The following is a 21924-nucleotide window of genomic DNA, read 5'->3' on the forward strand; positions in this document are numbered from 1 at the left end:
TTGAAATCTGACATGGGGCTAGACATATTGTCAATTTCCCAGCTGCCCCAAGTCATGTGACTTGTGCTCTGATAAACTTCAATCACTCTTTACTGCTTCACTGCAAGTTGGAGTGATATCACCCCCTCCCTTCCCACCCCCCCAGCAGCCAAACAAAAGAACAATGGGAAGGTAACCAGATAACAGCTCCCTAACACAAGATAACAGCTGCCTGGTAGATCTAAGATCAACACTCAATAGTAAAAACCAGGTCCCACTGAGACACATTCAGTTACATTGAGTAAAAGAAACAACAGCCTGCCAGAAAGCATTTCTCTCCTAAAGTGCAGGCACAAGTCACATGACTCGGGGCAGCTGGGAAATTGACAAAATGTCTAGCCCCGTGTCAGATTTTAAAATTGAATATAAAAAAATCAGTTTGCTCTTTTAAGAAACAGATTTCAGTGCAGAATTCTGCTGGAGTAGCACTATTAACTGATGCGTTTTGAATTTTTTTTTCCCCCATGACAGTATCCCTTTAATATAATTAACTCCACACATCGTTTATAGGAGACAGGCTGGTGAAGTTTGGACCAGGTGAAACCTCAGAAGCTGAATGTTAACTATAGAACTTAGGAAAAAACAAGAAACTATTGTAAAATAATATGATCAATGAGGTTGGAGTTGAACAGGACGACTTCCATCACCAGATGTTAAAGTATAGAAACTCTTGATGTTGTGAAGAGTAAGTTGTTGCCTGTAAGCAGCTCTGGAGTAAACACTGATGGTTCCTGTAGATGCTCTTACAACTGTCTCCCTTAAAATCTATTTTTGAGATAAGAAAAAGTACAGAGACAGACAACCAAAACAATAAAGTAAATGAGGAACAACCAGGGCTTGTCCAGATATAATGATGCAAGTCGTGGACACATTTGATTTGGCAAAGATTTGTAGACAAAAGTAAAGCCACAACAAGACCCTCAGTTGGATCAACTGGATCAATTGGATCAACCAGCAGTCAGGCAGATTATATATAGACTCAACGGGTTGAACTTGATGGATATGTGTCTTTTTTCAACCTAACTTACTATGTTACTATGTTTAATTGTGCCTCATACAGGGATACATCATTTATAATGCCTTGTTTTATAGGGTATATTATCCTTTATATCAGGGATCCCCAACCTTTTTCACCCGTGAGCAACATTTGGATGTAAAAAGAGTTGGGGAGCAACATAAGCATGAAACAAGTTCCTGGGTGGTGCCAAATAAGGGTTGTGATTGGCTATTGATAGCCCCTATGTGGACTGGCAGACTACAGGAGGCTCTGATTGGCAGAACAACTGGTTTTTATGCAACCAAATCTTGTCTCCAAGCCTGGAATTCAAAAATAAGCACCTGCTTTGGGGCCACTGAGAGCAACATCAAGGGGTTGGTGAGCAACATGTTACTCACGAGCTACTGGTTGGGGATCACTGCTTTATATACTCAGGACTTTTATAGAGTTTGTTCATCATATACACCAGAGCTTGCCCCAAATTAGCTTACGGTTGAAGGTCCCTATTACATTTACTCACTAGGGTTAATTGCATCAGCCTTGCCTGTATGGTTTTGGATAGGACCTACTCATAGAAAAAGCACATGGACCATCTGTGGAGAACACTCTGGTCAAGAATGAAACGTAGGAGCCAGTGTTGTAAGACTGAGCTAAACACAGAACCATCATATTGCTTAATGGGTTGTGGTTCTCACAATTTTTAGTCCTGTTAGCCCCAATGATTTCAGACAACTGCCATTGCCCTTTGATCATGTCCCATAAGTAGTTTAGTGTCAGCAGACTACCTGCATGGTTCAACATATAGACAGGAGGGATATGAGTAGAGATAGGGAGAGGATTTGAAGAAGAAGCAGGGCCGACCGGCACTCAAACGGATCCACGGGACCAGTGAAGATAAAAAAATATCTTTTATTTATAGAAAGTTAAAAATTTATATTTGCATCTCCATCCACCCTACGCATTTCGCACCCACCAAGGGTGCTTGATCATGAGAGATATGGAGAACAAAGGAATAATGAAATAAACAGTGAGCGTTGGTGGGCAAGGGAAAGATAATCGACCAATAAAGAGAAGCTGGGGAAAAACATTATCATTATACTCTGGATACTGTCACGTCATATAGAATGATATTATGATTATTAAATTGCGGATGGGGAGGAATGCAAGCTCCTGCGGCCAATCTTATCTATTTACAGTACCTGTATTGACATGTCTCAGTGTTTAGCTGAGCTTCTGTACAGAGTTTAATCATGGATTTTTAAAAAATAAAAACAATAATTAATTAGCAGATTAACACAGCAGAGTCCAAGCAAGGTCAAAGTCTAATTAGATGAGCAATTGCGACACAGTAAGTGAGGGACCGCAGCCAAAGACAAGCAGGGTTATAACAGTGTTTTAGCTCAGAGAAGGAAAGTAGATCCTCAGAAGATAAAGAACATGGGATTTGCTCACTATTTGGTTGTCAATTTTTTTGAGTTCCACTTGAACGTCCAGCTTTTGGTCAGCCCCCCCCCCATAGCTCATGAAATTGTCAGAAATACAGGATTATATTGGTCAGACATTCAACCATAGTTCCAAGAATATCAAGGAGAACAAATATATATTCACCCCATAGTTTGGACTATAGTTTGGGAACCACTGACTTCTGTTGACTTTACCAGTACAGACAATACTTGACAATACTTGAGTCTTAGGGGGTTATTTACTAAAACTCAAATTTATCACATATTTTTATTAAACCAACCTAGACCAAACTCCCATCCACGATCTTATCTTATTTATCAATTAAATAACTCCCTAATAGCCGCGTTATATTGATATAGGGCAATAGGCACCCTCTTCAACAGAAGCTCAATGGACAGTGCTGAACATATATTTTGCCTAATGTGTTAATTAAGAAATATGTATCTTTTTTGTTATTTCTTGAACAACACTAGAAAATTATTTTGTCTTTAGCACTTCCTGGTTCTGCCAAGCAATTTCCTGCACAGACCAATTATATTGAGGCCTCACCTCAACTACAATGTCGGACTGGCCCACCGGGATACCAGGAAAACTCTCGGTGGGCCCAGGTGTCAGTGGTCCCTTTTGCTTCTAACCACGTGGCCTATTTCATGGTCATTCCTTGTTTCTTTATGGGAAAAAACGCTTAATAATGGAAGAATAGACGAAGTAAATATAAAAGACTAGGAGATTAAAGCGGATGAGTGAGGAGAGGAGGAGTAACAGTTTGGAAAGTGGGACCAAGGTCTAAGGTTTTGTGGTGGGAACTGGAATCCCAGTCCGACACTGCTCAACTATGGAAGCTTGAAGCAGTCGTCTTAAAGATGGAACTTACCAATTTCTTCCAAAAACTTATGGAAATGTTGAAATTACAGAATCCCAATAAAGACCTTTGGCAACTTCTGTATTTGATAGAGCAATAAAGTGAGTCATAATGACTGGGGTTCTTATCGGCTGATTGGAGGCGGGACAGACTTTCAGCAATCTAATTACATTCAGAGGAGCAGGATCCCAGAATTATCTGGGTCTTGGTTACGCTGACGAGAAGCTCGTTAGGTAAAACCCTAACGAGCTGGAACCTGCTGTTCTTTCTTTACAGGAAATACGACAAACACAGAAACCCTCAGACTTATTTAGGGAGGTGAGTATTCCGGATGCTCTTTAGGTCTCATTCACAACATTTATGATTATGGCAATTTTCTCTCTCTGTATATTTCTTTTTATTAATGAATATCTACTAAATAACCACATTTACAGAATCAATTTGACAATGGTATGGCTAGAAAATATACGGGCAGAGGCAGAACCTCCTATAATAAGAGTTTAGGACCTGGGCCTGGTCTTGTAAAAAGCCCATAAATGTCTGGGTGTCGGGGCAGAGGAAGTTTTTGGGGGACTGACAATGAGAGTTTTCTTTCAGCTGTTATTATAGAAGGCTAATACCGGGTCAATGCAGGTGCTGCTGACTTAATTAATTATTTCATTCCGCTTCACCACTTGGTCGTTTATGTTTTACATTTGTGTGTTTACAATTTTAAAGTCTCACCAAGTTTCGGATGTGGTTCGGGTGCAGCTGCCCCAAACCCGTCGCTTGCTTTAACTTAAATATAATCTTAAAGATCAGGGTCACTCACCGCTCTCCGTTGGAAGTCCGGGTACTGCGCCCCAAACCCGTAGTTTGGGGAGAACACTTCACTTTGTCTACTCCAGGAACTCCTCGGACGCGGTGTAAGAAGAAACTTTATCCAAGTAACAACCTCACGCGTTTAGTGTATTTCCACACCTAGGGGCAGATTTACCTAGGGTTGAATATTGAGGGTTAATTAACCCTCGATATTCGACTGTCGGATGTAAATCCTTCGACTTTGAATATCGAAGTCGAAGGATTTACCGCAAATAGTTCGACCGAACGAAAAATCGCTCGGTCGAAAGATTAAATCCTTCGAATTGTTCGATTCGAAGGATTTCAATCCATCGATCAAACTATTTTTCTTTGACCAACAAAAAGATTGCAAAGCCTATGGGGACCTTCCCCGTAGGCTAACATTGACTTCGGTAGGTTTTAGGTGGCGAACTAGGGGGTCGAAGTTTTTTTTAAAGAATACTTTGACTATCGAATGGTGGAATATTCGAACGATTTTTAGTTTGAAACTTTCGATTTGAAGTTGAAGTCGAAGGTCGAAGTGCCAATTCGATGGTCGAAGTAGCCAAAAAAAACATTCGAAATTCGAAGTTTTTTTTATTCTATTCCTTCACTCGAACTAAGTAAATGGGCCCCTTAGACTGTGAGACCCAGAACAAGGTGGATTATTATTAGTAGGGCAGCTCCACCTGGGCACCACCACACCTAGGGGCAGATTTACCTAGGGTCGAATATCGAGGGTTAATTAACCCTTTGATATTCGACTGTCGAATGTAAATCCTTCGACTTTGAATATCGAAGTCGAAGGATTTACCGCAAATAGTTTGAAAAATCGTTCGATCGAAGATTAAATCCTTTGAATTGTTGATCGAACGATTTTTCTTCGACCAAAAAAAGATTGCAAAGCCTATGGGGACCTTCGGTAGGTTTTAGGTGGCGAACTAGGGGGTCAAAGTTTTTTTAAAGAGACAGTACTTCGACTATCGAATGGTCAAATAGCCAAACGATTTTTAGTTCGAATCGTTCGATTCGAAGTCGTAGTAGAAGGTCAAAGTAGCCAATTCGATAGTCGAAGTAGCCAAAAAAATGATTCGAAATTCAAAGTTTTTTTTATTCTATTCCTTCACTCGAACTAAGTAAATGGGCCCCCTTGTCATAGGTAAAAAGTTATTATTATAGAAGATTTAGAAGACTGACAATAGCATTGAAGAGTCAATGATGGATTTCATTCTTTTATGTATATAGGTGGGATTTCAGGGACCACAACAGACAGTCTTACATTGGCATAAAGGCTAAATCTAAACCAATAGAATAACAGTAGTAGCATTAATATAAATTAATTGTCCTCTTAATGCTCACCTCCTGTGCTCCTGTCCGGGCACCACAAATCCAGTAAAATTCAGTTGAATGGAGGCGCAGAATTTTAGTTCTGCGCCTCCAGGCTGCTCCATTCAACTGAATTATAAAGGCTAAATCTGCCCAGGACAGGGCCCCTAATTTTGTCTAGAGACTCGTGGGTTATTTCAGGATCCTCCTGAATGTGTTAAAACTCCAGGCTGCTATTTGATAGGGTTCAAAGAAGAACTATAGCCACATAGATGTATAAAACGTAGCGTAGACTCACCAATAGAAATGCCGGGCCTTGGGAGCCAAGCCTCAAACCTACAGTGGATTAAACCATATCAACGAAAATGAGCGGCACCCAAAAACGACAATGTGACGGTCCATTTAAAGTAAAAAAAGAAGTTTATTAAGCATTACATGTCCATAAAATACCTGATGCGTTTTGTGCTACATGACACTTAGTTATAGGCTGTATTTTATGTACTATGTAGTGATGGGCGAATTTGCGCCGTTTCGCTTCGCCGAAAAATTCGCGAATTTCGCGCGGGCGTTTAGCGAATTTATTAGCGTAAATTCGCCCATCACTAGTACTATGGGGTCCACAACAAGAACAATAACATTTGTAACTTTGCAGAGTAAAAATCAAGGGTCAGCGACCCCTCCGACAACCAGAATTTATTTGTAACACACAGAACTTGGATGTTACTAGATATATCATATCCTACACAGATTTTCTATGGTGGTTTCAATTAAATGCAGTTACTATTGACACTATGACAGGGGCCTCGGGTTATTGTTGCAGCAGACGGAACGTTGGTGATTATTGGCATTTGTATTTTGTTCAAACGCTCATGTATTCACTTTCCCGTCCTCCATTCAAATCAGCAAGATAAACATTTACAGGCTGCTGTAATAACAGGCTCAAAGTTCACACCCAGGCCTAGTAACCATAGTAACCAGTTAGTATGGGTGTTTGGTTGCCACGGGTTACTAGACCCTGACCAAAATTCAAATTTTTTTGCCAACGGCCACCCCTTTTAAGTTAGTTCAGGGGCTAAGCAGAAAGGACATTTGTTCCAGGACACAATGATCTTTTTTAGAACATGTTATTTCATTGTTAGACTTTCAGGCTGTGGTTATCCAATTATTGCTGAGACAAAATCCAGCATCTCATTGCAGCCAATGGGCCACAGACCCCTGATCTATAGTATCAGTTACCATGAGGAGTTATAGGGTTGGGGTCTTACCATCCTTCTACAGTATGTATCTGCTTTATTCTCTCTTTATTGCTGCAGCTTTAGAATTAAAGATGGGGAAGAATCTGAGTAAACTGGAGGTGATCCTCATTGTGCTGTTAGTACTGAGCGTGTGTATTTGCATTGGGCTCATAGCCGGAATCATTGTCGTGCAGAACAACTCTAAAGGTGAGTTAAAGTTTAAATGGTTTCTTTTCCATGGCTGTATGAAAACCACAAAAAATATACTTGGACTTGGGACTTGGAGTGTGCCAAGGAGACATCCTAAACTTTCTTGGGTTCTGTTGCCCATCTTACTCTGCAACAGTAGATATAAGGAGTCCTGATATGATTCCCCAGGGTGCAAGGGCTAGAGTGCTAAGGGACACATATATACCCCCACCTGCCACTCTTAGATAGAGTGCAGCCTAGTGCACAGGCCTGCGGCAATGTAAGCAATGCAGATCGCAGTTTGCGAAGAGAAAAACAAAAAAACGCTCATTGCAACCAATGTTTGCACTTTGCACACTGCCGTCTGCATTGAAAATGAACCCTCTAATGAATGTGACTTAATACAGTAGGGTTTAAAGGAGAACTAAATCCTAACTAAAGAAGTAGCTAGAAATGTTGTACATGATGTTTTGTGCTTCTGTACCAGCCCAAGGCAACCACAGCCCTTTAGCAGTAAAGATCTGTGTCTCCAAAGATGCCCCAGTAGCTCCCCATCTTCTTTTCTGCTGATTCACTGCACATGCTCTGTGCTGCTGTCACTTACTGAGCTTAGGGACCCACTCACAATATACAGTACACATAGAATAGAAATGTCACAATATAAGGCTGATTAGTAATTAATACACATAATTACTACATGGCAGCACAGAAACCAGTGCAATTAGCATCAGAATTTAATAATCAGCAAACCTGTAGCATCAGCTTATATTACAGCCAGGGAAGCTCATTTTCTGCTGGATGATTAGTGACGAGCCCTAAGCTTAGCTTCTCAACAGCCAATCAGAGCCCACTGAGCATGTGAGTGTCACAGACACTTTCCAAGATGGTGACCCCCTGTGACAAGTTTGAAGTCCTGGATCATTGCTGCTATTGACAAGCTCAAACTTTAGGCTGGTGCAATAAGTGCAGTATATAAAATAAGGCATTTTTAGACACATTCATTCTTAGGGTTTAGTGCTCCTTTAAGTATGGGGTTTTAGTGACACCCCAGCAGATATAATATTTATTTCTTTATGTTCAGGTGTGACAGCTACTGATCTCCCACAAACATCGCAATCCCCCACTACAACGACCAAGCCAACAACAACAACAACTTCTACAACTGCCACAACAACAAGAAAACCCTCCCCAACAACCCCTGATCCCTTCCCAGACTCCTACCGCATTGGGGTTGGCAGAGCAGACTGCACGGGGTCATTGTCTGAAATCCCCATGGTAGGTACAACCTGCAGCCAACTGGCGGCTATTGCTCCCCAGGAGACTTAGTCTGACACTTAAGGTGCCCATACACTGAGAGATCCGCTCGTTTGGCAATGTCGCCAAACGAGCGGATCTCCCTCCGATATGCCCACCTTGAGGTGGGCAATATCGGATCCTAACGGTGCCTAAACGGGCGGTCGGATCGTGGGACCGCATCAACGAATAGATGCAGCCACGATCCGACGGGATTTTTTGTCCCATCCGATCGAGATCTGCCTGACTTTCGGCCAGATCTCGATCGGTGAAGCCCGTCGGGGGGCCCCATACACGGGCCAATAAGCTGCCGACACGGTCTGTCGGCAGCTTTTATCGGCCCATGTATGGCCACCTTTAGACTGTGAGACCCAGAACAAGGTGGATTATCATTAGTAGGGCAGCTCCACCTGGGGACCACGTGATCTTTCATCTTTATAGAGGGCCAGTGAGATAGAGATCTGTATCTTAAACCAGCGAGACATCGGCTGATCCATGTCGCTGATATAAAATCTAAAGTTGTGTTTGTGTTTACATTCCCTGGCATAGATGGGATATGCAAAAAGTGGCCAGATTGCTTCAGGGCTCCATTTGCGGCAGTACAGTCGTGCCTTCATTATAGCAGAGCCTGATGATTCCAAACGGGTGGTTTATGTCAGCGCTAATATCGGGATGATGTCCCAGCGTGTCCGTCTGGAGGTGAGTGGAAAATATGGCTGAAAACATAAATGTGTGCACTATATCAATGGACTATATCTTCTTCAGGCAGTTAATTGTGTGCAAAACTAACTTTACCCATAAAATATACAGGGTTCAAGGTGTAATTCTCTGGAACTGGTTTCCCTTTAGGTAATGGAACAGCTGAAAGCAAAATATGGGAATCTCTACAGACCAGATAACGTCATACTGAGCGCCTCCAACACCCACTCAGGGCCTGCTGGGTATTTCCAATACAACATCTTCGTGTTGGCGAGCAATGGCTTTGATAGGCCCCAAACCAACGCTATCGTGAAAGGGATTGTTACGGTACTATTATTAGTGGCTTATAAGCATTACTTTGCTACAGCCAATCAACAGTCAACAATTGACATATACTTGCCTGGAGCTTTCGAATCTGAATTTCTGATTATTTCTCCACGATTGATTTGATTGCTTCATGCAAACTTCCCGTTGCCAAGTAAAAAGCTCATTTTATCAGCTGCTAGCATGGCTCAGGTATTGGCACTATTTTCTGTTTCTAGAGCATTGACAGGGCCCATCAGAACATGAAGAGAGGGAGGATCTTTGTAAACAAAGGGACAGTAGAAAACAGCCAAATTAACAGAAGTCCAAGCTCTTATCTCCTTAATCCAGAATCAGAGAGGCTCAGGTGAGTGATTATAGAACAATGCAAGAAAGTTTGATTGGCACAAAAGCCAGGAAACAATTCAGAATGAATAGTTAAACCTATAGTGTCTAAAACAACATTATTCTGGAAAGACTGCAACAATAATGTCAGTGTCTTCTGTAGGTACTCCTCCAACACGGACAAAGACTTGGTCATCCTGAAGATGGTGGATATGTATGGCCAGGACATGGGAATGATCAGGTAATGGTGCCAGTATGAGAGACACATAGATTGTGTTGTCTTCAGTTCCTCGTTAAAGTTGAGGAGCTCAGGAGGATTTCTAGAACTGCAAGACACATTCTAGAATAAAACAATAGAGTCCTGTATTTGCTCAGATATTTCCACCAACACAAAGATTAACATCACAGATACGTTCCTTCATATGGTGTTACTCTGACCATGCGCGTTACTTCACATTGAGCACCACTAGAGCCACATAGACAACCATTGTATTTAAAGGGATTCTGACATGATTTTTATGATGTAGTTTTTATTTCTAAATGACACTGTTTACACTGCAAATAATTCACTCTACAATATACAATGTCATTCCTGAACCAGCAAGTGTATTTAGTTGTAATATTGGTGTGTAGGTGCATCTCAGGTCATGTGATTTCAGAAAGAGCCAGCACTTTAGGATGGAACTGCTTTCTGGCAGGCTGTTGTTTCTCCTAATCAATGTAACTGAATGTGTCTCAGTGGGACCTGGATTTTACTATTGAGTGTTGTTCTTAGATCTACCAGGCAGCTGTTATCTTGTGTTAGGGAGCTGTTATCTGGTTACCTTCCCATTGTTCTGTTGTTAGGCTTGTTCTGTTGTTAGGCTGCTGGGGGGGGAGGGTGATGTCCAGGCCCGGATTTGTGGCAAGGCCGCATAGGCCCGGGCCTAGGGCGGCAAAAAAATAGGGGCCGCATGCCGCCCAGCCGCATTATGGGGACGTGTGCGCTGGCAAGGGGAGGTGAGGTGGGCGCTAGGACCGCGCGGCCGCCTGGTCGGACCGCGCGGCCGCCTGGTCGGACCGCACGGCCTAGGGGCACCCGTCAATGAAATCCGGCACTGGTGATGTCACTCAAATTTGCACTAAAGAGTGCCTGAAGTTTATCAGAGCACAAGTCACATGACTGGGGGCAGCTGGGAAACTGACAATATGTCTAGCCCCATGTCCGATTTCAAAATTAAATGTAGAAAAATCTGTTTGCTCTTTTGAGAAACGGATTCCAGTACAGAATTCTGCTGAAGCAGCACTATTAACTGGTGCAATATTTTTTCCCATGACAGTATCCCTTTAAGGAAAACAAATATCCCATCATCTGACTAGAAAAAATGATTATTTCTTAAATGAATAGGAGGCCTTTGTATTGCTCCTGGTATTCTAGGTTGGCCTTTAATTACTTGTAGATGGTTGTTTTATGGACACCCAAGAAAGACCAAACTCCTTTAAAGAGTTTCACTATGAAGACCTAACTATATAACATATAGTTAGGTGTTATAATAGAACACCCCATGTCAAGCAGATGAAATATGTTGTTTTTTTATAGGTTAAGTTGACTTTTTAAAAAAATTGCCAATGCAGTATTTTCCTTATTGTTTGCAGCTGGTTTGCAGTGCATGCAGTCAGCATGGCCAACACCAACAAACTTATTAGTAGCGACAACCTGGGCTATGCTTCTTACCTGTTTGAGCAAGAGAAAAATTCTGGATCTTTGCCCGGCAAGGTGGGTATAGATATGCATGGAACCCATAAGCTGCGGTGGAGCTTCCAATCAACCCTCAGGCATTACCAATAGTCTTACACTTTTATGACACTAGTATTTTTGAAGATACCTAAGCTATATAGTATATCTTTTTCCCATACAGGGATCATTTGTTGCTGCATTTTCACCCTCAAACCTTGGCGACGTGTCTCCAAATACTATGGGCCCTCACTGTGGAAACACAAATGAGACTTGTGACAACCCGACCAGCACCTGCCAAGTTGGAGGGGTAAGTGTGGGGCGATTTCAAAAGAAGATAAAAACATTCCTCCTTCTATAATGTTACATGGAACGTGTCACTGTTGCCATTTTGCTCTACGACTGCCCTCTTGTCCTCTGATGTCCTGTTACCCAACAATGAGCCAGATTCAATTCAGTGAGAAAAAGTTATCTCATGGTTTATCACGTGAAAACTCATGGACGAGATTCCATTTGAGGAGAAAAAAACTTTTCTCCAAGTTCACTTGCAGTTTTTTCCCATAGACTTCAATAGAATTTTCCAATGATAAACAGTGAGATAAGTTTTTCTGGATTGAGTTGCATCTCATGAATCTTGTCCATAGGTTTTCACGTGATAAACCTTTTTCCTCACTGAATTGAATCTGCTCCAATGTTTTGGATCTAGGGCAATATCTCTTATTCACCCCAGTCTACAGACAGCTCAGCGTGTGAACCGTAGGTTATTCCCATCTCTGTAATTTGCAGCCCTATCAGATGTATCATTTACACATAAGTCTTTGAGATGCAATAATCTCAATTTCTAAATATGTTATCTCTTTGCTCATTAACAGTCAGCGGCGTGCATGGCTCTGGGGCCTGGGAAGGATATGTTTGAAAGTACCAAAATAATTGGAGAACAAATCTTTCTAAAGGCTAAGGTAGGTAAACAGATATACTGTATAATTCTGGTAACATGCAGAAAGTAGAATATGAAATGCATGTGGCCTCCGGCAGAGATACTGTCATGGAAGTAATGGTGATTTATGCAGGATTAGAAGAAGGCTTCATAAAGATATTTTGGGATAGAAACCCAACTTTCCAACCCATTTGGTCCATTAAATTCTTTTGAACCCTAGGGAAAATACTGGCTAACTGTATAAGAATGGAGTTGTGTGTCTTTCTCATGAGAATGATCATTTTTCTTATGATCTATAGTGAAATAGAAGGGTACAGTAATGCCACATAGTTACCCCAAACCCAAGTCTAATCATATTCATGTACTTGCACTGGGTTCTTGCTTCCACGACTGACCATATTCCTTTCCATAAAGGAGCTGTATGATAATGCTTCCAATGAGCTTGACAAGAAAGTGAGTTTCGCTCATCAGTGGGTAGATATGAGTAACGTCACGTTGATGTTGAATGATACTCACACTGTAAGTATTAATACTTCACTATGCTGGCAGCCATGTTACATCACTTGGGGTAGCTGCGGAGAAGGCAGACCCAGCAGCTGTTGAGATACAGTAAATGCCAGTGCTTATGCTATGAGTGACACAATAGCCAACAATGCGCCCCAAGTAAATATATATTAGGCCCACCCTCACAAACTTCCATAAGCTGTTCTGTTTTAACAATATATATTAAAATCAGGGATGCACCGAATCCAGGATTCGGTGCGGGATTCGGCCAAGATTCCGCCTTTTTCAGCAGGATTCGGATTCAGCCGAATCCTTGTGCCTGGCCGGACCGAATCCGAATCCTAATTTGCATATGCAAATTGTGGGGAGGGGGGATTTCACATGACTTTTTGTTACAAAACACGGAAGTAAACCAATTTTTTTACACTTTTTCCTTTCCCGCCCCTAATTTGCATATGCAAATTAGGATTCGGTTTGGTATTCGGCTGAATCTTCCGAGATGGATTCGGGGATTCGACCGAATCCAAAATAGTGGATTAATAGCGTCGTCCCTCTAAAGTTTGGGACCACTGGAGGAAAGCTGATGTAATTCTAATATCAAAAAGGATTAACGATCTCAGACTGGGAATTATAGGCCTGTAAATTTGACAGTTATTTGAATTATTTTTATTGGATTACATTCAAGATTATGTTCTGGAGAATGACATTATGAGAATTAATCATGGCTTCATGAAGGAAAGCAAATTTAACTGCTTTTCATGATGCGTGTCCCATAAACTACTACTTTCTAAACCAAGGTCTGTTGGGGTTAATGAAGTAATTTTCACATGGAGCGGAAACTGGTTACAGGATCGGGTACAGAGGGTGGTTGTTAATGGGACATTCTCTACTTGGCTGTAGCAAGCCAGTCAGCAGCTGCAAGGGCAAACAAGGTCTTGAGCTGTAATAGAAGAGGCAAAGATTCACTGGATGGGAGGGTCATTCTTCCTCTTTACAAAGCATTGGTAAGGCCCCATCTAGAATATGCCCTGCAATTTTGGTCAGTTCAAATGGGACATTCAATTACAGGGACCAAAGAAGCTGGTAAAAGATATGGAACATCTCAGTTACGAGGAAAGACTGGCCAAGTTGGGGTTTTTCACAATGGAGAAGAGGCACTTAAGGGAGGATATGATAACTTTGTATAAATATATGAGGACCATATAATAAACTCACTCATAATTTATTTACCAGAAGGTCCTTACATTAGACACAAGGGTATCCATTCAGTAAAAATTAGAGTCCATCTTAATATTCAAAGGTTTTCTACAGTGTGGGCTGTAAAGTCATGAAATTATTTTCCCTGAATCAGTTGTACTGGCAGATTCTCTATAAGGGGTTGGATTGTTTTGAATGAGAAAATAATGAGCCAGGAAGGGATTTCCCCCCTCTGAGGCAAATTGGAGAGGCTTCAGTTTGGGCTATTTGTCTTCCTCTGGATAAACTAGTAGTTAGACAAGTTTTATATAGATATAGAAGGTAGAATGTGATGGACGTGTGTCTTTTGTTACCTAAAACAGTAATACTACCAATACATACTGATATGTGGTAACAAGGTTTATATTGTAACAGGAACATTGTCTTCTAGAGTAAAGTTCTACCAGTACAGCAGTTATACAACAGACATACTGTATTTGTAAAAGTTACATGTTTAACACTATTTTACAAAACTATAACGTGGCAGATTAAAATCAGTTATTTCACATTGTTCTTTGAACTGGAAAGGATTTATTGTTGCTCTCTCTGAAAGGTAAAAACCTGCAAGCCTGCCCTGGGGTACAGCTTTGCAGCTGGGACCATTGATGGAGCTGGTTCAATCAACTTTACACAAGGTAAACCAGTATGTCTACTCCATAAACCAAACCAACTATTCAATTTGTGTATATTTTTAACAGAGTCCTTTAAAAAAAAAAACCAAACAGTTGTGGGCCCTCCTAATCACCAACCAGTTGACCTTGCATGCTCTATATTATGCAAATTCCAGTTTTCATTATGGAAGAATTGATGACAGAAGACACTATGGAAACTGAACAATGAAAAATATCTAGAAGAGAGGGACCGTGGTTTACTGTTTTCCAGTTGACCTCCCTAGTCCAATACTGCTGGATGCAAATGGGTACTGATCCATTTAAAATTTATGCAGCAGGGTATATCTCTCTAGGAATCTTGAGTTAGGTCTACTCTGCACATTGTGTTTTGTAAATACACAAACATTTATAAAGAGGCCTCATGCTGGAACCTCTCAATTAGGGATGCACCGAATCTACTTTTTTGGATTCAGCCGAACCCCCGAATCCTTGGTGAAAGATTCGGCCAAATACTGAACCGAATCCGAATCCTAATTAGCATAGGGGAAAACAAATTTTACTTCCTTGTTTTGTGACAAAAAGTCACGCAATTTACCTCCCCGCCCTTAATTTGCATATGCAAATTAGGATTCGGTTCGGCCTGGCAGAAGGATTTGGCCGAATCCGAATCCTGCTGAAAAAGGCCGAATCCTGGCTGAATCCCGAACCAAATCCTGGATTCGGTGCATCCCTACTCTCAATATCAAAACTCCTGCAACGTGATTATAAACTCCTTCAACAGGAACATTAGAAGGGGATCTGTATTGGGATGCAATTCGGGATGCTTATCTGGGAGCTCCATCAAAAGAAACACAGGAATGTCACAAGCCCAAACCCATATTGATAAATACAGGAGAGGTACAGTATATTTGAGTCCATTTCTTGTAGATTTTTTGCTCTGGGTATTTATAACTTGTCTCTTAAATTTCCTTGTTGGTGAATATAATCAAGAACACATATTACCTATTCTAGGTTATGGGTTAGGGGTAGATTGACTTTAATGGTCTATAAAACTGAGAATTCTTGACAACTGTTGAGAATGCTTGAGTCAGTGGAGTGATAGAAATATATTTATTAAAACAAATGTGGATAGATGTATGTGTAAATGGCTGGGGTCAACTCTACAACTGCAACATACTATTGGCCAGATTTGGAGCCTACCATGCATGCCACTCATTTTCTTTCATAGAATAACAGTAGACATTTTCTTTCTTCTGCTTTGATAGATGGTGAAGCCAATTCCTTGGCATCCAACAATCGTTGATGTTCAGATGTTCACTGTCGGGTCCATCGCATTACTAGCATTGCCAGCAGAGTTTACGTATGTATAAATATTATACCATAGAATCATAAAATATAAATAGTGCTAGTATATAGTCCATATATGCCTATGAATCTGAAGGAAGGATCATTACCACCTATATGAAGGATCTTCTCAAGTGTATAAAGAATAAGTACATTACCTCTTCTTCTTCTTCTTCTTCTTCTTCTTCTTCTTCTTCTTCTTCTATTTCTTGTTCTTGTTCTTGTTCTTGTTCTTGTTCTTGTTCTTGTTCTTCTTCTTCTTCTTCTTCTTCTTCTTCTTCTACTTCTTCTTCCACAGTATGTCTATATAATACCAATTATATTAAACACTGTCTACATCTATGTGTGGGCCATCAATGTCAAATAACACATATGATACACAAAAAAGACACAGAGCTAGAGAGTGATCAATAGATAGATGGGTATCTATTCAGTATCTAGCGAAGGCACAGGAAAATAAAAAATAATTCCTTCCTATAGACTCATGCAGAGCGACATGAAACTAAAACTAGACACTAAGCACAGTACACAATCTAAAAGATACTTTCTTCTCAGAACAATGGCAGGAAGAAGACTACGAGAAGAAGTGAAGAAGGTAAAGGTCCTCTAAGTCTGTATTTGCCTATTTTGACTAAAGTAAATTAAATTTATGATAACATTCATATTTCATGCCTTTCTAACAGTTCTATAAAGGCATTACAAACACACATGTCCCATCTACTTAGATGGCTTTGGAAAGTACTATGCATTTTATATTAATTGGATTTAAGGGTACAAGATCATAGCTATTCCTTAGTCCAGGGATCCCCAACCTTTTTTTAGCCACATTCCAATGTAAAAAGTGTTGGGGAGCAACAAAAACTTCCAAACGTTCCTGGGGGTGCCAATTAAAGGCTATGATTAGCTATTTGGTAGCGTTATGTGGACTGGCAGCCTATAGGAGGCTCTGTTTGGCTGTAAACCTGGTTTTTATACAACCAAAATTTGCCCCCAATCCTGGAATGAAAAAATAAGCACCTGCTTTGAGGCCACTGGGAGCAACATCTAAGGCGTTGGTGAGTAACATGTTGCTTGTGAGCCACTGGATGGGGACCTCTGCCTTAGTCTAACCATAGTTTCCAAATACAAATACACATTTTTTGCATGCTCAACATTCAGTTTCCAAAGGAACAAAAACTTCTGCTCTAATCTGTGCTCCAAAGTTCTGTCTGTTATGCAGAACCAGTGTCAGAGTAATACAGGGGCCATAGACAATGCTGGAAAGAACAGCATTGCTTCCCTCTAATGTCTCATTTGCACACCTGAAACCTGTATCTAAACCACTGTACTCAGTGTAACTACAGTACTTGCCCCTCTGACAACAGACCCCAAAACCAGTAGTGTTTGGGTCTGATCTGCCCACATCTCTTACTGGTCAATCTAAAGTGTGGACCTATAGTGCGAAGTAGACTTTATTTTTTTTAACATACTAGTTTCAGTGTAAATACAGTGTAGTAGAAGCCAATGACCCTTTCAGTACAGGTCTTTTCCTTATTTCAGAACCATAAAGTTGACCAACCACCAATTTGAAGGACAATGGAAGTAGGATCACTTCTTTCCTTAGACCAGAGATTACTGCTGTCCTAGAGAAACCAGACCTCATTTTGAGTCAACTCTAGGAACAAAGGTTCAACATATCTGGTTTCAAATATATTAGAACAAGTCCATGACGTTTGGTCTTTTCACTGGAGACTGTGATTTAGATCAGCATGGTCCACCTCTTTCTGTGCAGTAGGACAAGCATTTTATATCCACATGTTCTGGGACAGAAGATACAACAAGTGTCAGTGGCACTTTTAAGCAGCCTCTGGGACATTACACACCTTTAAAGGGTCTGGTATTGTCCCACCATTGCTGCCAGTTACTCAAAGTTCCAAAGTTCCTGTACTTTAAGTTTAGTTCTTATAAAATCTGCTCATATCTAATTAATTTACAAATATCTTAGATACTTGACCCATCTGAAACCCTCAACACAGAAGTTGTCCTTGCTGGTCTCTGTAATGTCTACACTCACTATGTCACCACCTATGAAGAATATCAGGTAAATGCTTCAATTTAACACATCAGAAATATTTCTCATTAATATTCCTTGACTCGATTTGTTTGCTTCTATTTGGGTGCCATCCTTCTAAATGGTTCATCAGCACATTAACTTTATAGAATATAGAAATTCCATAAACTGATCTCATTAGAACTGAGGAACCAAGAGCAGGCTTAATATGGCAAAAGGAAATTTCTATGGCGTGTGGCTTAAAGGGCAAGTAAAGACTAAAATAGAATAAGGCTAGAAATACTGTATTTTGTATACTAAACATAAACATGAACTTACTGCACCACCAGCCAAATCAAACAAATGATTATCGGGCTAAACCCAGCGCAAACCATAATAACTTCACCTTGGGATAGGGACATATACATGACCTTGACAGGTTTGCGATGGCTGATTTTGGGGTTTAAAAAATCTTCAAAGATTTTTGTTTTTTTCCCATGAAAAAGTCAAGTTTTTGCCCCAAAAAGCCTGGTTAGAAAAAGAGTTTTAGTAAATAACTCCCCTAATGTTTGTTTTTTTTTTAGGCACAAAGGTACGAGGCGGCCTCTACAATCTACGGGCCTCATACACTTTCTGCTTACTTGCAGTTGTTCGGCAGTCTGGCCAAAGCTATTGTACAGGTAAACAGAGCTGTTATTAATGTTTTATCCCATTGGTTCTGAAACTATGGGGCTGCCATACCCTCCCAAGCAGCGGCTGGGGGACATAGTCTGACGACCAGTTAGGACAAGATTTGAGGTGAATGCCCATTTCCCCCCCTATATACTCTGAGATGCCCAGGTTGAAGGTCAGTGGTGGAAGGGATTGTAACTGGGGCAATAGCCCCAGTGGTCCCCATATCCCCCCCAGTCCCCTGCTACCTGCATTCAGCAGAGTTGACTGTGATCTTGGCCTTGAAGCCTCCTTTACTGCTCATCAATATTTTACAAACCAGATAAAGAGGAAAAAATACCTTTTTTTAAAAAAATAAAATAAACTTAACTAATTCTTACACTTTAAGTTCCCATGTTTCTCATGTCCATAGAACACAACAAATGAATTGCCAATAGGCCCACATCCACCTCTCATCAGTGAGAACCTCCTTCCCAACAATCTTCCACCTGTGCCACCAGACAATACTCCTACCAACAAAAACTTTGGGGATGTTCTCGTAGACGTCAACCCTCGGTATCGGCCTGTAAGTATGAAACTTTTAAAAATTCTTCTTTACCAGCGGTAGTATCTTTAGTATACCTGTATCTACCCTCCTTATTATGTAGAGTCCACTTTCATTTTAGCTGTTTGGTTCAGTAGTTGTAGATATTTCGCTCACATGCTTATCCTAGAAAATACAAGTGCCTCTCCCATCTTAAATATATGTGCAAAAATAGATATTGTTTGTGCCTTTTTTTCACTTTAAACTCTGCCCTGCACTTTCAGTCAAAACTAGATGACCATCTTTGTCTGATCAGCCTCAGGAGCACTTTCTCCAAAGATGCCTGGCAAAGCTGTACCCACCAATAACCAGAATTAGCACATTGTTTTGGGCATTGTTCAAAACAATGTGGGAAGCTGGGATACTTGGCTCTTGCTGTTTCATATGACCTTACGGTAGTGGTTTGCTGGTGCCCTTTGGTGGGACTTAGAGCAGTGGCAGTGGGGTTAGATCAAAAGACTTATTTGGGTGAGATTTAGGGAGAATGCTCTTCTAGAAACCCCCAAAAGTACATGTTAAAGTTCAGTTTGGGAGTAATATGCATTTAACACTTACTTGCTGCCCTAGATATTCTTGGATCTACGTCTGAATGGCTGATACAACAGTATTTTCCTATATCTGTAACTTAGATGAGCTAAGCAGGTTGCCTTGACCAAAGGATAGACCACCAAGGGGGATTTGAACTTAAAAAGTCAAATTCAAATGCCTTAGACTGCTAATGTTATTTCCCAGTGAATTTTAATGAACCCACTGTGATTCTCTTGGACAATATTTTCCATCTTGTGCTGTTTTCAGGGAGATGTTGTTTCGGTGACATTTGTTGCGGCAAACCCACGAAGTGGAATTGATAAAATGGTGAGTAACCTATCGACATATTGAAATGTAGTATCTTATAACTTTGGTTTTCCTTATAAGGGTCAGGGCACATGCTCAGATTCGGGGAGATTAGTCGCCCGGCGACAAATCTCCACTTCGTTGGGGAGACTAATCTTCCAGAACTGCCTTCCCACCGGCTAGAATGTAAATCGCTGGTGGGATGGCATTTAGATCGCTTTGTTTTCCGAAGTCACCCGAAGTTTCCTCGTGAGTGCCATTCCGCCCGCGATTTACATTCTAGCCGGCAGGACGCAGTGGAGATTAGTCGCCCCGAAGAAGAGGAGATTTGTCGCCGGGCGACTAATCTCCCCGAATCTGAGCGTGTGCCCTGACCCTAAACGAATTAAGGTTTTAATCCCCGAATGCAATCCATGCGCCTGACTAACCGAAAAACCAATTGGGAGCAGGCACTCAATGAAGGCAAACTTCCACCAGGCAATAGTTCAAAGTGAAGAAAGTTTATTGTGTCCACAGCCTTACGCGTTTCGTGTCATAAACACGTAATCATAGACTTGCGCCTGACTAAATTGCACAGAGCGATTATATTGTCATGGACTTGCAATATATTGGATTGCTTAAACTAGAAAATCTGACTGGCCAATGAACCTAATCAGTAACGTATTTGTTCACATAAGGACAATGCAGATAGTGCCCTGGCTGGAACTGAACCCAGGACCCCAAGGCAACTCTACGAATTGTTCTACCGCTGTAATATCCCAGAAACAAGGACAAAAATAACACAAATAACACCCCTTTATTTTTCTATCTCAACTGAAAATTGGACTAAAGGAATACACTGGCACTGGGCAGATTTGATCATGACATTTGCTTACCTATGACCTTTGTGCCTAATGTTCCTCTGTCACATAAGATACGTTCAATTAATTGTCTTCCAGCTGGATTCATCATATGTCATTGTAAGGAAAAATAGATCACGTGCCATACTATATAATGATGCCTCTTGGGAGACCAGGTGAGTCATATAAATCCCTATTAAACACTATACAACCCATATTTGTTTTCCTTAGTGTTTGTCTTATAGGAGAGTCTTTTATTCTTGTTGCATGGGTGCAAATAGCCCTCAGGTAGTTAATAAAGTGAGTGAGGAGTCATTAGGAGTCTCTTTGGCCCCACCTAATGGATGGTATTGTTGTGCTGCCAAGAATCAGGGCTAGGGCAGAGACACATGCGAGATTCAGAGAGATTTAGTCACCCAGCGACAAATCGCCTCTTCTTCGGGCGACTAATCTCCCCGAACTGCCTTCCCACTGGCTAGAATCTAAATCGCCGGCAGGATGGCACATGGAGAGCTTCGTTTTCCAAAGTCGGCCGAAGTTGCCTCACGAGGAAACTTCGGGCGACTTCAGAAAATTAAGCGCCATCCTGCTGGCGATGTAGATTGTAGCCGGTGGAAAGGTTTTCGGGAGATTAGTCGCCCGAAGAAGAGGCGATTTGTCACCGGGCGACTAAATCTCCCCGAATCTTTGCGTGTGTCTCTGCCCTTAAGGAACAGTAACACAAGAATTTCTTTGGCTGGTAAAAGGCAGAACTGCAAAGTATTGCTAATCAAAGTCCTTTGTTTGTTTGGCAGATATTACTGGCACAAAGGCCCCGACAATCAGAGCAACGGCACTGCTGAATGGCACATTCCTTTATCCACTCAGCCGGGAATCTACTATATTGAGGCTTATGGCTACTACCAACCCCGAAGCAGTTTTCCTGTTCCTCAAGTTTATATTGGTTCATCTGAATTGTTTCAAGTCCTGTGACGAAGATAAATAAATTAATAAAAATGGCTCATTTGACTCAAATATTTATGCTCTGTATTTAGGAACATTTTTTGAGCA

The 21924-nt window shown here is 41.1% G+C and overlaps 1 protein-coding gene across 1 annotated transcript; it reads left to right on the forward strand.

The window, feature by feature from the left end:
- Window positions 1–3548: 3548 nt before the first annotated feature.
- LOC108695739 (putative neutral ceramidase C) lies at window positions 3549–21873 on the forward strand. The gene is made up of 21 exons (XM_041570197.1): window positions 3549–3680; window positions 6821–6949; window positions 8013–8206; window positions 8774–8923; window positions 9074–9250; window positions 9466–9593; window positions 9735–9812; window positions 11207–11327; window positions 11470–11595; window positions 12158–12244; window positions 12637–12741; window positions 14516–14597; window positions 15355–15470; window positions 15839–15933; window positions 16473–16512; window positions 17902–17997; window positions 18531–18626; window positions 19031–19183; window positions 19997–20056; window positions 20974–21050; window positions 21669–21873. The coding sequence occupies exons 2-21, from the start codon at window positions 6835–6837 to the stop codon at window positions 21844–21846; spliced, it is 2274 nt and encodes a 757-aa protein (XP_041426131.1). The 5' UTR covers window positions 3549–3680; window positions 6821–6834; the 3' UTR covers window positions 21847–21873.
- Window positions 21874–21924: the final 51 nt, after the last annotated feature.

Source organism: Xenopus laevis, chromosome 7L (genome assembly GCF_017654675.1).
Source record: "Xenopus laevis strain J_2021 chromosome 7L, Xenopus_laevis_v10.1, whole genome shotgun sequence".
NCBI lineage: Eukaryota > Metazoa > Chordata > Amphibia > Anura > Pipidae > Xenopus > Xenopus laevis.

What these genes read in the sequence shown, in the direction of transcription:
- LOC108695739 (XM_041570197.1), top strand. Translation starts at nt 6,835, where the DNA reads ATGGGGAAGAATCTGAGTAAACTGGAGGTGATCCTCATTGTGCTGTTA. An exon ending in TCAACCCTCGGTATCGGCCT is followed by an intron (nt 19,184 to 19,996) that starts GTAAGTATGAAA and finishes TGCTGTTTTCAG; the next exon opens with GGAGATGTTGTTTCGGTGAC. An exon ending in GATGCCTCTTGGGAGACCAG is followed by an intron (nt 21,051 to 21,668) that starts GTGAGTCATATA and finishes TTTGTTTGGCAG; the next exon opens with ATATTACTGGCACAAAGGCC.